This window comes from Oryctolagus cuniculus, chromosome 10, assembly GCF_964237555.1.
Source record: "Oryctolagus cuniculus chromosome 10, mOryCun1.1, whole genome shotgun sequence".
Lineage (NCBI taxonomy): Eukaryota > Metazoa > Chordata > Mammalia > Lagomorpha > Leporidae > Oryctolagus > Oryctolagus cuniculus.
The window spans coordinates 347,520-361,101 of NC_091441.1; the positions used below are offsets into that span (position 1 = coordinate 347,520).

Here is a 13,582-nt window from a genome sequence, read left to right on the forward strand (position 1 = left end):
CATCATCTGGTTTTCCAGGGAGGCCTAGGGCCAGAGGATGCTGAGGGGAAGTGACCGCTCGACTGCCCGAGGCTACGGCGTGGGTCACACGTGGCCCAGGCGGAACCGCCAGGTCCTTGGCTCGCAGAGCTCGGTGCGCGGGAGCAGACTGAGGGGCTGGCCGGGGCCCCAGTGTCCACACAGGACGCTTCCAAGGCGCTGGGTGCTGGGGTCTCCTGAGCCCCGGGCTCTGTCCCGGGAGCAGTGTGAGAGCCGAGAGGCCGCCCGTGCTCTCCTGGGAGTGTCGAAAACCAGAGCACGAGAGCAGGCCGGGTGGCCGCTTCCGCGAGAGAGGAGCTGAGTGCAGGAGGCTGGGACACTGGGACGTGGGACGCCGTGCTGGGGGCTCTGCCCAGCTGCCCACAGCCTCCCCAGCGCTGCCTGGCCCTGCTGCACGGGCCCCGTGATGCTGTGTGCCGGGTGGGGCTGAGCAGCTTCCCCATCCTGCATCTTCACCCTGGGGCCCCGGGGGGTCTGACGCTGAGGGCGACTCTGGCCCTCTGGGCTCGCTGGCCCCCGAGGCTTGTGTCCTGCTGCGTGGTGCCGAGGTCCTGAGTTGGTGCCACCGTGCAGGACAGGTCAGGTGGAGAAAGCACAGCTTTGGAAAGGGAGGAGCTTGACGGCACAGGGGGCGGGTCCTCTGTGGGAACAGCACGGCAGGGTCTCTCCTCCTGCTGCTCACGGGCTGGCCCCGGAGCAGCGGCCCAGCCTGCGCAGGTGTGGGGTGCAGCCCTGGCCAGTGCCCGGGGCGCAGGGGCGTCCGTCACAGGCCCCCCCACCGCGAGCTCTCCCATTCAGATGGCGGCAGCACTGCCTGCAGCAGAACCGGCTGGATTCTGGTTATTTCAGGAAGCTGACGTCATCAAAGCACGTGTGACTGAAGTGTGATTGAGGAGGCGATCGATCATGAAAGGAGAATCTCCCAGAGAAGCGGCGCAGCTACACAACAGACCTCTGAACGGACCTTGAGTCAGTGTTTGAACTGAGTGAAAGCAGCACGGAGCTGTGGATGCGGTTAAAGCAGTGCTGGAGGGGGCCTGCCGCGATTTAAACTAGAGTCGACACGCTGACAGCGGAAAGGCGGCCCCGGCCTCACCTCCTGCGGGACTCAAGTGCGGAGCTCGGAGGAACGGATGACGTGAGCACAGAGCACGCAGTCCCCGCAGAGCTGGTTCTTTGGAAGGATCTGCAGGGGCCAGCACTAAAGCCGCACGGCTGAGACGACGGAGACACGGATTAACCAGCGTCAGCAGCGGGCCGGGCGGATTCTGCAGCCGCACGGTGTGCCGGCGTGCCCGTGTGCCGGTGTGCCGGCGTGCCAGCGACGCTGTGCTGCCGCGGGTTAAGCCAGCGCTTGCGATGCTTGCATTCCGCGTTGGAGTTCTGCTCCAGCCTCCTGCTAATGCACCCTGGGGGGCAGCAGGGATGGCCCCTGCCACCCATGTGGGAGACTGGAGTTTCAGGCCTTGGCTTGGGCTTGGTCCGGCCCCAGCTGTGGAGAACTTGGGGAGTGAACCAGCGGGTGCGAGATCTGTCACTCTTTCAAGTTGATGAAAATAATTTTAAAAATTAAGGCAATGGCTTAAAAAAAGTTACTTTCTTTAAAAAAGGGGGAGGGACCAGTGCTGTGGTGTATCCAGTAAAGACACTGCCTACAGTGCCGGCTGCTCCACTTCGCTCCAGCTCCCTACTGATGCACCTGGGAAAGCAGTGGAAGACGTCTCATGTGCTTGGGCTCTTGGCTTTGGCCTGGCCCAGCCGTGGCCACTGCAGCCATTTGGGGAGTGAACCAGCAGTGGAAGATACTCCCTCTCTCTCTCTTTCAAATACATCTTTAAGGGGCCGGCACCATGGCTCACTTGGTTAATCCTCCGCCTGTGGTGCCGGCATCCCATATGGATACCGGGCTCTAGTCCCGGTTACCCCTCTTCCAGTCCAGCTCTCTGCTGTGGCCCGGGAGTGCAGTGGAGGATGGCCCAGGTGCTTGGGCCCCTGCACCCGCATGGGAGACCAGGAGGAGGCACCTGGCTCCTGGCTTCAGATCAGTGCAGCGCCGGCCGTAGTGGCCATTTGGGGAGTGAACCAACGGAAGGAAGACCTTTCTCTCTCTCTCTCTCTCTCTCTCTCTCTCTCTCTCTCTCTCACTGTCTGTAACTCTACCTGTCAAATAAAAAAAAATTCATTCAAATACATCTTTTTAAAAAATGGGGGGCACTGTGCCCAACTGCATGCCCTTGGACTTGAGCCTGGAGGAGCTGGGCCAGGGCCAGCGCCTTGAAGGCCCCCAGCTGCCAGCACTGACCCAAGGGGAAACAGCCTGAGCACCTGTTACCCAGACAGCCCTTGTCTGTTAGATTGCAGTCACGGCTTCTCTCCCAAGATGTTCTCCAAGGGAAGCCAGAACCTGGGTTCACACCGAAGGTTCCCAGCTAACTCAAGACAAGTTCTGAGGGTGGAGTGAGGCAAACTGCACTCCTGCTCGCTGGCTGGGGGCCTCCCTCGCAAGTCCAAGCCGCGTCGTTGCCCAAGCAGTGACACTGAGGAAGTCCAGCAGTCCTGCGTGGAGACGGTCAGGAGAGCTGGACTGCTTTCGTGGAGTTGTGCGGGTCACCGAGCGGTGCCGGGGCATCTGCCGCATCCACGACCAGGTGTCGGCCCCCACAGTGGGAATCTTGTGAAGGGGCAGCAGCCCCAGGCCTGAGTCCTGCCCAAGCCCAGGGTGGGCAGCAGGGGTCAGCTTGTGCGTCCCGCCTGGGTCTTGGGTCCACTGCACTTCTGTGGATGGGGAGCGTGGCGGGTGGTGACAGCAGAGGTCAGAGGACTTGGTCAGTGCCCAGGTGTTCACAGTGGCTCCACAGCAGGTGCAGGGGAGGTGTCACACCTGAGAACTGTTGTTGCCTTGTGTGTGGGAGAGACCTCAGGTGGGAGAAGCACCCCAGACAGAATGGGGGGACACTGAGGGGCACGTCGCACCACTGACCTGCATGAAAAGTCTCCCCTGGTGGCTGTGCTGTAACCCTGAAGCCAGAGGAGGGACTCAAGGCCACAGGCAGCCCCAGGGGTCGAGCGCAGTGGACAGCAGAGGGGCCCTCCTCAGCCCCCCTCTCTCGAAGCCCTGGGTTCTGCCTTTGCTGGTGGTGGAGCTGGTCCCGGAGACCCAGCACAGTCCTGTGACTCGGGGTGCTGCAGCCCCACCCGCTGGCTGACCCCGGCTCTGACCTTCTTCCCGCTGGTTCCTTCCACCCACTCCGTGTGAGCCCAGGCGGCCCCTCTGCACCACCTCAGCTGCCCGACTGTGGTGCCCGGCCGTGCTGTGACGTGCCCACACCAGGCGCTGGCCCTTGCTGGTCTCCGTGCAGCTGTGGGGCTTGGCCCTCATCCACCGAGAGCCGGAGCCTGGGCAGCAGCTGACTTAGGGCGGCTTGGCCCTTGGCGGCCCCATGTGGGCTCCCTGGGTCAGTGCCTGCCCGGAGAGAAGCGCCACCGCACTGTCAGGCAGTGGGCAGAGCAGACAGGCATTCATTCTGCGGATCTGGGGTATTTTTTTTTTTTTAATTTTATTTTTTTTTTTTATTTTTTTTGACAGGCAGAGTGGACAGTGAGAGAGAGAGACAGAGAGAAAGGTCTTCCTTTGCCGTTGGTTCACCCTCCAATGGTTGCCGCGGCCGGCGCGCTGCGGCCGGCGCACCGCGCTGATCCGATGGCAGGAGCCAGGAGCCAGGTGCTTTTCCTGGTCTCCCATGGGGTGCAGGGCCCAAGCACTTGGGCCATCCTCCACTGCACTCCCTGGCCACAGCAGAGAGCTGGCCTGGAAGAGGGGCAACCGGGACAGAATCCGGCGCCCCGACCGGGACTAGAACCCGGTGTGCCGGCGCCACTAGGCGGAGGATTAGCCTAGTGAGCCGTGGCGCCGGCCAGATCTGGGGTATTTCTGTGAACGCACGTTGATTTTATTTGAAAGGCAGAGAGAAACCCGAGAGACTGTCCATCTATCGGTTGACTTCTTTTTTTTTTTTTTTTTTTTTTTTTTTTTTTTTTTTGACAGGCAGAGTGGACAGTGAGAGAGAGAGACAGAGAGAAAGGTCTTCCTTTTTGCCGTTGGTTCACCCTCCAATGGCCGCCGCTGCAGCCGGCGCACCGCGCTGATCCTGGCAGGAGCCAGGAGCCAGGTGCTTTTCCTGGTCTCCCATGGGGTGCAGGGCCCAAGCACCTGGGCCATCCTCCACTGCACTCCCTGGCCATAGCAGAGAGCTGGCCTGGAAGAGGGGCAACTGGGACAGAATCCGGCGCCCCAACCGGGACTAGAACCCGGTGTGCCGGCGCCGCAAGGTGGAGGATTAGCCTATTGAGCCACGGCGCCGGCCTCAGTTGACTTCTTGAATGCCCACAACAGCCAGGAGCCCAGAGCTCAGTCCAGGGGTGCCCGGCGGGTGGCAGGGAGCCAGCTGTCTGTGCCATCACTGAGGCAGGGAGCCGGAGCGGGGCCCTGAATCCGGGCACTCTGATGTGGGATGTGTCCCGGCACCATGGGGACTGCCGTGCCGGTGCCCACCCTGCTTACAAGCTGTTGCTCTGGGGACATCCAGGTGTAGGGCCTTCCAGCGGGCGGAGGGAGCAGGCTGTGGGCAGCCCGGGCAGCCTGCGGGTGAGGGGTCCGTGTCCAGGTGCTGGCGGGCCCCTTGCACCGCGGGCTCCATGCTCAGCTGTGTGAGCCCAGGGCAGCTCCCTTCTGGGGCTCCAGGAGGTGGCCGTGTCCTTGGTGTGGGCACGGACGACTCCCTGGCCCTGTGCGTGGTGAGGGTTTGCACTCCAAGGGCACCTGCCTGTCCGTGGTCAGCAGCCTCCCCCTGGGCTGCCCGGCGCTCGGGACTGATCTCCGCCTGACACGGTTGTGCTGAGCCCAGGAGGAGGACGGGGCCGATAGGCGCAGCTGCTGCCTCTGAAGGGGGCTTTGCACCATCACCAGGGACAGGAGCGGGGAGGCTGGGCCCCGGGCGCTGCCGCACAGCTCGTGGGTGGCAGCGGCCTTCCTGGCAGCCCTTGGCCGACACCCCAGGTCAGGTCGAGGGGCAGGGGCAGCCCTCTTCACAGCGCTGACCAGCCAGGAGGCCGTGGGCTACTCTGATGCCTGTCCCGGCTACTCCCTGCAGCCGTGCTGCCGTGTCTGACCTCAGGGCTCAGCCCTGAGACCCCGTGGGGCCAGAGGGGCAAGGGTGGGCGCGTCCCCCACGTCCCACCACTGACTGCCCTTTGTGTGTCTGCAGCATCAAGATGGTGCTCATGTGGACGAGCGGCGACACCTTCAAGACCGCCTACTTCCTGCTCAAGGCTGCGCCCCTGCAGTTCTCCGTCTGCGGCCTCCTGCAGGTGCTGGTGGACCTGGCCATCCTGGGCCAGGCCTACGCTTTCGCCCGCCACCCCCAGAAGCCAGTGCCCCACGCAGCACACCCGGCCAGTGCCAAGGCCCTCTGAGGCCATCAGGGAGGACGAGGCTGCCTAGCTGGGCTGCAGGCGCCGGCTGGCCCTGTGCTCCCCACGTGCGGGAGGGTGGGCCTCGAAGTGCCCACAGGTGGTCAGCTGGGTGTGGTGGTGTCAGGGTGGGCACTGGGCAGGGGCTCGCCGCAGAGGACAGCAGAGTAGGCGTTACCCCAGGGGCTGGGTGTGCATGTGTCTGAGGGGACGACAAAAGCAAGTGTCTACCACACTCTGGCTTAAAGCTCTGGCCTCGCCCCTCGCTCCCATCCCAGGCCACGGCTATGCCGGGCAGGTGGGCCTGGAGGCTGGGTACCAGGAGAGCTGGAGTCAGGAGCTAGCTCCACCCGGCGTGCCGTCCCAGCTGCCATCATGCTGCTGCTGTCCGCAGCCCTGTTCTCTGGGCGTGTCGGCCCCGTGCGTGCTCTGCTGTCTGGCTGAGCTGGGAGCCGCTGCGCGGGTACCTGGCACCAGGTGCGGCCCCCGTGGGTCGCACCTGCTCTGACTCAGGCCAGGCCCCAGCCCTGACCACTGCCCCTGCTGTGGCGGTGGGAGGCGTCCGCAGCCGCCGCTCCTGCCTTCCCAGAGGAGACTCCTGAATGTTTGAGGCGCTGCCTCAGCTCTGCGGCCTGCTGGATGCTTTAAAAATGTTTATTTTTAAAAGCGGAGCTGTCTGTGGTGGTAACTGCTGCGAGTGTGCCCGAGGCCTGGACTACACAACGCAGTCTCCAGCCCGGTGTGGCCTGAGGGCATCCGGCAGGCCCTGGGCCCTGGCGGGGAGGCCTTGAGGGGTGCAGCTGGGTGCTGAGGGTTCTCCTTTGGGGCCCCGATGGCTGCCTGTTTACAGCCCTTGCTGCTGCAGCCCCTCCAAATGTGGGGGACTGGGCCCTGGGAGCATGGGTGCAGTCTCCCTGGTGAGATGGGGCAGGGCTTCTGACCCCAGCACTGAAAACCGACCTGGAGCTGCAGGCGCAGGGGCGGCGGGGGAGGTGTGGGCCTGGGCTTGGGGTTGTGGGGGTCAGAGGCCAGGGCACAGGTCACGTGACTCTGGGAGCGGAGTGCTGGGTGACGGGGCCACGGCTCCTGGGCCTCCCGAGGGGATGGTCGACACCTCCTTGTTCCAGGACTGTGGCCACATGGGGGTGGGGCAGGAGGAACAGCAGGGATGCTGTGCTTGGTCAAGACCTGGTCACGGCCATTGCCCTGCCTCCTGGGGGCCTTGCCCCGTCCGTGAGGTGCAGGCTGACAGGTGCAGCTGGGGTCCATGCTGTGTGCACAGGTTTGCATGCTGTGTGCAGGCATGCCCTGGGGCTTTGAGTGCGGGGAGCCTGGTGGGACAGGAGCACCCCCCCCAGGTCACAGGAAGCCCTTGTGTGGCCCAGGAGCCCTGTGCTCTAGGGTGGACCCCAGGCTGCACCGTGGAACTCAGTGCTGTGGGAGACCCAGGGCTTTTCTTGGGTTGCAGTGCAGGGGTCTCAGCGCCCCTTGGGCTTCCTGCGCCTGCTTAGGTCGCGGGCCAGGTCGAGCAGCTGGGCCTGTTGTGTTGACCATGCCCGCTGGGCTCCTTCCTGCCTGCGTCTCCCTCAGCCGGGGGCGTGGGAGGGGTCAGGTGGCCCGGCTGGAGGGAGGCCTCCGCACCACCCCTCCTCGCGGCCGAGGGTGGCGGGGGCTCGGTGCTCACGGGGGCCCCGCAGCCGGGCCGGCGCTGGTGGGGCTCTGCACGCTGCTCCCGCGCCGCTGCTGCGCCCTGAGCTCCGCGTAGGAGCGCGAGAAGGTGTGGAAGATGGCGGTGGCCGGCAGGGCCATGAGCAGGATGCCGCTGAGGATGCCGCTGAGCGCCACGAGCTGGCCCGGCAGGCTGCGCGGCACCATGTCGCCGTAGCCCACGGTGGTCATGGAGGTGACGGCCCACCAGTAGCTGGCGGGCACACTGGGGAAGTCGCGGCGCGCGCCCAGCTCACGCTCGGCCAGGTGCACGAGCGGCGCGAAGAGCGCCGTGGCCACCCCGAGGAACAGCAGCAGCAGGCCGCCCTCGCGTGCGCAGCGGCGCACGGTGAGGCCGAGCGAGCGCAGCCCCAGCGAGTGGCGCGCCAGGCGCACCACGGAGAGCACGCGCAGCGCGCGCAGCAGCCGCAGCGCCAGCCCCGCGCGCTCCTGCAGCTTGCTGCCGCCGGGGCCCGCGCCCGCCGCCAGCCCCACGAGCAGCGACACGTAGAAGGGCAGGATGGCCAGCAGGTCCAGCACGTTGAGCGGTGTCCGCAGGAAGGCGCACTTGCTCTCAGCCTGCAGGGAGCGCAGCAGGAACTCGAAGGAGAACCAGGCCACGCACACCGTCTCCAGCACGAAGAGGTTGCGGCACTTGGGGGAGCACTCGCCCTGGGGAGGAGGGGGACACCGGTTGGGGCACAGGCGGCCTGGGCACAGGGACCCGGAGCCCAGTTTCCCTGTAGTGCGACCGGGACTGGCCCGGCTGGGGTGGGCGTGGAGTGGGAATCGCGGGCAAACCTGGAGCCCGGCCTCTGGAGACGGGTCTGGCAGGCAGCAGATGACACAGGGCCAAGCACGAGGCTCCCGGCAGCGCGGACGCTGCCCTCGGCGACCCCAGTGTGGGGCTGTGTTGGTGGGGGCGGCTGGTCCCTCCTCCCACCCAGCCCCCACTCCTGGGCAGGACAGGGAGAAGATGGGTGCTGAGTGATTCAGGCCAGGAGGGGCCAGGCCCTGGGGTCTCAGGGGCTGTCACCCCATGCCCAGCAGTCCCCGGGGGCAGGGGGCAGTCAGAGTGACGCTGCCACTGTCTCAGAGCCTGTGCTCTGGTGCGGGGGACAAGCAGTGAGCGAGAACAAGCAGAGAGCGAGCAAGAGAGAGCGAACGAGCTCTCCGCGGGGACAGACTCCGCTGCAGCAGGGCAGGAGAGCTGACAGCAGGCCACTCAGGCAGCGCAGGGAACGGGCCACCTGTGGAGCTGACGCAGCCCCGCCCCGGCCGCAGGCAGGAGTGCTTGCGGGAGGCAGCCTGGGACTCAGAGCTGGGGGACAGGCCTCAGGCACAGACCCCGAAACCACGGAGGCAGAGCCACCCCACAGCCGGTTTGTAGAGAAACCCAAGGCCCGGGACACTGCCGAAACCACCCGAGCGCCGGCGGCTCCGCGTGCAGTGGACAGCTGGGTGTGGCCAGGGTAGGGGAGCAGCTTGGCCCTCCCCGCGCCTCGCAGGGCCTGAGCTCTGCTGGCAGGGGAGGGCAGCACCAGCTGCTCCACAGGGACCCGGCCTGTCACTAAGAACAAGCAGACAGGCTGCCCAGGACGGGGTGCCCCCGGTTGCGGGATGCAGTGTCTGCAGTGTCCAGTTTCCAAGCATGCACCACAAGGCCCCAAGGAAAGGGGAGGCAGGTGGTGACTTAACACACGACCTCCAAGTAGCCGCTATGAGTGCGTCCCTGGAGACTGAAGGGGAACGGAGCTCATCAGCACAGGGCCACAGCTCTCAAAACGTGGAGATCCCGGGGCTGCAAAGCTCTGTCAGAGAGAAGTAAACTCACTAGAAGAGCTTAACGGATCTGAACAGGCAGAGAATCAGCACACCGGGAGAGAATTCAACAATGACGTGAGCTGGGGGACAGATGAGGAGGAGGGGTGACCAGCGCCTCGGCAGGCGGGTGGCCGGGACAGAATAACGACCTCTCCAGCTGACGGAGCTCTGTGACCTCCAAGTCAGATGAACAGGAGAAGGCGGCCCCAGGCCCGGCAGAGAGACCGGGAGGGCCACCCCTCAGCCTGCAGAGGCAGAAGCAGCACTCCCCCAGGAGGACAGCTGCTGGCCGCAGAGCCCGCATGGAGCCGCCGTGCGCGTCCGCCATGCGGCTGTGGCGGTGACACGCGTGTGTGTTCTTGGAGGAGGTTGTGTGGAGAGAACGTGTGCACATACATGGTTGGGCTGCAACGGATAGGGGGTGCTTCACAAAGTCCGTGCAGAACAGAATTAAAGCCTATTTTGGTGCAGCAGAATTTGAAATCCATGCATAGTTTTTTCGAAATATGCATTTCCTTGACCTTTTTGAAGACATGGATTTCAGAATTTTCTCCATAAACCTCTCTCAGTGCCACTTTCCATGACCTCTGTGAGGTGCTCAGCGTGGGGTGGGAGAGCGAGGACGCCGACGGTGCGCCCGGGTGCCCAGCACCCTCTGGCACGCTGTGTGCAGCAGCAGCACCAGGAGGGGCAGGCTACGCACCCACGTGGGCAGACCACTTGTGCATCTCGCAGGACTCCCAGAGAGTGACCCTGACACAGATCCCGATACGTTCTACACGATCAACCCTGGAGGAACCATGAACAAGACCCTACAGGTACACTGAAAAAGCCAGTGGTGAAAACAGCACCATTAGCAAGCACTTCTCCATGTGGGATGCCTCGCCGCAAATTCTGTTCCAGCCCCAGCTCCACTTCCAGTTCCAGCCTCCTGCCCATGCACGCCCTGGGAGGCAGCAGGTGACGCTCACGTGCTTGGGTCCCTGCCCCCCATGTGGAGACCTGGGTGGGGCTCCCAGCCCAGGCTGCTGTGGGCAGCTGGGGAGTGAATCAGTAGATGGTTTGCTCAGGATGTGCAAAACAGAGTAAGATGGCTGCTACAAGTCCCACTGTACCAGTCACATTAAGTGCACCTAAGAAAGGTAATATAAAGGCAGAAGCCATGATTGGATTTCTCAACTGAACTACAGTGCACACAGGACACACGTTAGATGACGCGGATGCAACATGACAGTGACGCCATACCACAGCAGAGCTGGCATGGCTGTGAGACGGGCTTTCAAACAATGCAGACCAGCACCGGTCTCCATCACAGACACCCCCCGGACACAGCTCAACAGCGGCCCCTCCTGAGCTCTGTGTCCAGGGCCTGGCTCTGGGGACCGGCACAGCCTGAGGAAGGCGGGCACAGCACTGAGAGGGCACAGTGAGGGACGCGGTGGCCGAGTGCCTGCCCGTGCCTCTCCCACGCGCGTCCAGGGCAGGGGCCCGGATGGGTCAGAACCAGCCAGCCTGGGGCCACCAGGTCTGCGGGCCCTGCAGGGAGGCAGGGGGCACCTCAGGTCAGCAAGCAGCCTGGAGGGAGGAGGTCCTACAGCTTTCAGTCCAAGTCCCAAGTGGACACGCTGGCCTACCTGGCCACTCCGGGCTCAGCCAGACTCGCCCACTCTGGAGGCTCCATGGTTTCTTTCCTTGGACCACAGGCTGAGCTGCCTCTGTGGGTCCTCGGAGGTGGGCTCTGAGCTCTGGGACCTGTGCTCCACCCACTGCCCCATGACCTGGCCGTGGGTGGGGGCTTGTGAGGGACTCAGGCCAACTCTTCCTGGACAGAGCGTGGGCCACTCTTCCCAGCGGCGGGAAGAGCTCTGGTTTGCAGGGCTTTGGGCCCCGGTGGTGGCTACGAAAGCAGCACCCGCAGAAGGTGCCGGAAGAGCAACTCCCACTTCAGCAGGGGGAGAAGGAAGTAGTGGGAGGTCTCGGTAATGGAGAGCTCAGGGTGTGAGCACCCACTGGACCGCGTGGGGCAGTGTGGGGAGCCGAGGCCACAGCCTGGGGAAGTGCTCTGGCCGTGCGGGTTTGTGCTACGCTGGGAGGGAGCTGCAGGGGCCAGCACAGGCCCAGCAGGCGCTGAAGCCCGGGAGGCAGCCTGTGCCTCCTGGGGCACTGAGATGGGGTCAGCTGTCCAGGCTCCAGGGAGAGCGCTCAGCGAGGCTTCCCCAATGCATGCGGGGATCAGCCAGGAGGCTTCCCTGTCCACCAGGAGGGGCGGGGCACCAGGAGGGAGAGGGAGGGGGAGACGGGATTCCTAGGATTCCTGAGCTGGCCTCCCTGGCCCTGCCCGACCCTCCATCGCCCCCAGGCCAGCACCTGCCCAGGGCATGGATCTGACGGTGCTACGGTGCTACTCCGTGGCTGGGAATCCCTTGGCCCCTCTGTGTGGGACTGCTTGGTCCACAAGCACTTCCTGTCCTGCTGAACCCGCCCCCAAAGACATGGTGACAGCTGTGCTGTCTGGACCCGAGGGGGATCAAGTGCTCTTTGGTCCCCCCAGGGAGCAGCTGAGCAAGTGGCTGACGGCAGGGAGGCAGGTGGGGCTCAGGTTTGGTCTGTAACTAACCCTTACACATGGGAGTGGGTGGGAGGTTGGGAAAGGACAGGTGGGGGCCGTGGCCGGTGAGCACAGCCAGTCCCTCCCGCCCCAGGCTGCCAGGCGCGGCTCTGGCCTCCACAGCCCCTCCAGTGGCTCCTGTCCAGGACCCGTCTGGCTTTCCCCACATCACATCCCCGAGACCCAGCCCTGTTTTGCTGTCAGCAGTGCCCCTTCTGCGTGTGGGTGGGGCCACAGTGTGCCCGTGTGTCTGCAGAGATACATCTGAGCTGCCTCCACTGGGGCCATTCACACGAGTCTGCCGCCCTGCGCTGGGCTGGGCTGGGGGCGGGGGTGGGGTCCTTTCCTCGCTGCCTGGCACGTGGCTGTCCTCCGGGGAGGAGGCTGCACAGAGCATGAGCATGTCTGCGAGCCGGGCGCTGCACGTGCTGCTCCTTCCCGTGCGACGCTCTGTGCCCCGCAAGTGCTCACTTCACTCCCAGGTCGCGCAGCTTTGAGGAGCCACGGCGCAGCCCCAAGTGCTCAAAAGCCTCAGGTGCTTGGTGGACTCTTTCCCAGGAGACCGCCGGCCCGAGGCCTCCAGGCTCTGAGCGCGCAGGGGCAGCTGTCTCCAGGGCTCACGCGTCTGGGCTGGAGCACGCTTGTTCTAGCTCCACGTTGGCTGCCAGCCTGGTTCAACGCAGAGGCACAGGTGGAAAGCAGTTTAACACGGAATTTCGAAGACATTGCTCCGCTGTGTGTCCTGGCTTTTGGCCAAGGCCATTCTTCCCACCCCCAATCCCTGCCATGGAACATCATTTCTTGCCTCTCACCCTGGAAGCTTCTAGAATATTCCCCCAGAGGAGCATGATGTGCGTCATTTCCATTTGGTGTGTGGGGCATTGGGGCCCGCACCCACTGAGAGGTCCCACGGGGAGGGGCCTTGGCAGTGCCCGGCGCTCTCTTCCCTGGCTCTGGGCTGCGTTTTTGCCCCCGGAACGTGAGCCCCACTGTGGGTCTCTGTCCTGGCCCCGCCCACTGCCCCACGTCTGCCTTCTGAGTTGTCTTCGATGGCAGGAATGGTTGTGGTCCACAAATCCTGCTGCAGCCTGGCACACGGCAGCCCTCTCTGCTGGGCCTGGTGCCCCAAACTGGGGCCGTGGGGTCCCGATTTTCGGTGTCACGTCTGCTGGGCTGAGGCAGGAGCCAGGGCTGGCGGGGCTGATGAGCCGGAGCTGGGGCATGTCAGCCTCAGGTTCCCCGCAGCTCCCGGCACCTGCAGCCTCCAGAGCTGGGGGTGGGGAAACTTGGCGTCCGGCGTGTGTCCACCGTGCACTCTCCCTGTAGAGTCACACTTTTCCTCCCATGCACATCTCTCTGGCTGGGTTTAAGGGGACGAGACAGGTGTAACCAGACGTGCAGGTATCACCTGCGTTAGCAGAGCAGGTTGCTCCGCCTTGGTATTGCCAAATGCCGGACACAGCACAGCTGGGACAGCATGGTCCCTGAGGAGATCTGGCTGGCCACACTGCTGAACGCCCAATGCCAAAGCCAGAGCAACTCCCCGAGGGGCCCCTGGGAGTGCGCAGGGCTGCGGGTCCCTCTCTGCACGTGCAGAATTCAGAGCCGGGCCTGATGCAGGGTTCAGGGGCTCTGCCCAGAGCCAGGGAGCAGGGTTGCCCAGAAGAGTGACAGGGTAGATCCAGGGCGAGGCAGGCCAGGCCAGCTTGGATGCAGCGAGTGGGGGCTTCGCACACACAGCTTCCTTTTTCTCATGAAAACACAGGCACGGTCAGGCAGAGGCCCTGCTCCCCGCGTGTGAGCAATGCAAAGGCCACGCCCCGCTTTGGGGGCACCCTGGCAGGCCCACCCCTCACGGCGCAGACCCCACCTGTGGCCACAAGGCATCTCCTTGCGAACTGTAATGAACTGAGCGGGGCTAAGGTTTATCGAGAA

The 13,582-nt window shown here is 64.4% G+C and overlaps 2 protein-coding genes across 3 annotated transcripts in view; one reads left to right on the forward strand and one right to left on the reverse strand.

Annotated features, from left to right (window-relative positions):
* The window catches only part of SLC66A2 (solute carrier family 66 member 2), a 37,269-nt gene extending 31,090 nt beyond the window's left edge, over positions 1 to 6,179 (forward strand). For both annotated transcript variants that reach the window (XM_008252688.3, XM_051840433.2), the window contains one exon: positions 5,304 to 6,179. In XM_008252688.3, the coding sequence (XP_008250910.2) occupies positions 5,304 to 5,511 (208 nt within the window). In that variant the 3' untranslated portion in view covers positions 5,512 to 6,179. The remainder of the gene's footprint in view (positions 1 to 5,303) is intronic.
* Positions 5,694 to 13,582, reverse strand: part of KCNG2 (potassium voltage-gated channel modifier subfamily G member 2) — a 47,312-nt gene continuing 39,423 nt past the window's right edge. The window contains exon 3 of the mRNA XM_051840431.2: positions 5,694 to 7,887. Within this exon, the coding sequence (XP_051696391.2) occupies positions 7,189 to 7,887 (699 nt within the window). The 3' untranslated portion in view covers positions 5,694 to 7,188. The remainder of the gene's footprint in view (positions 7,888 to 13,582) is intronic.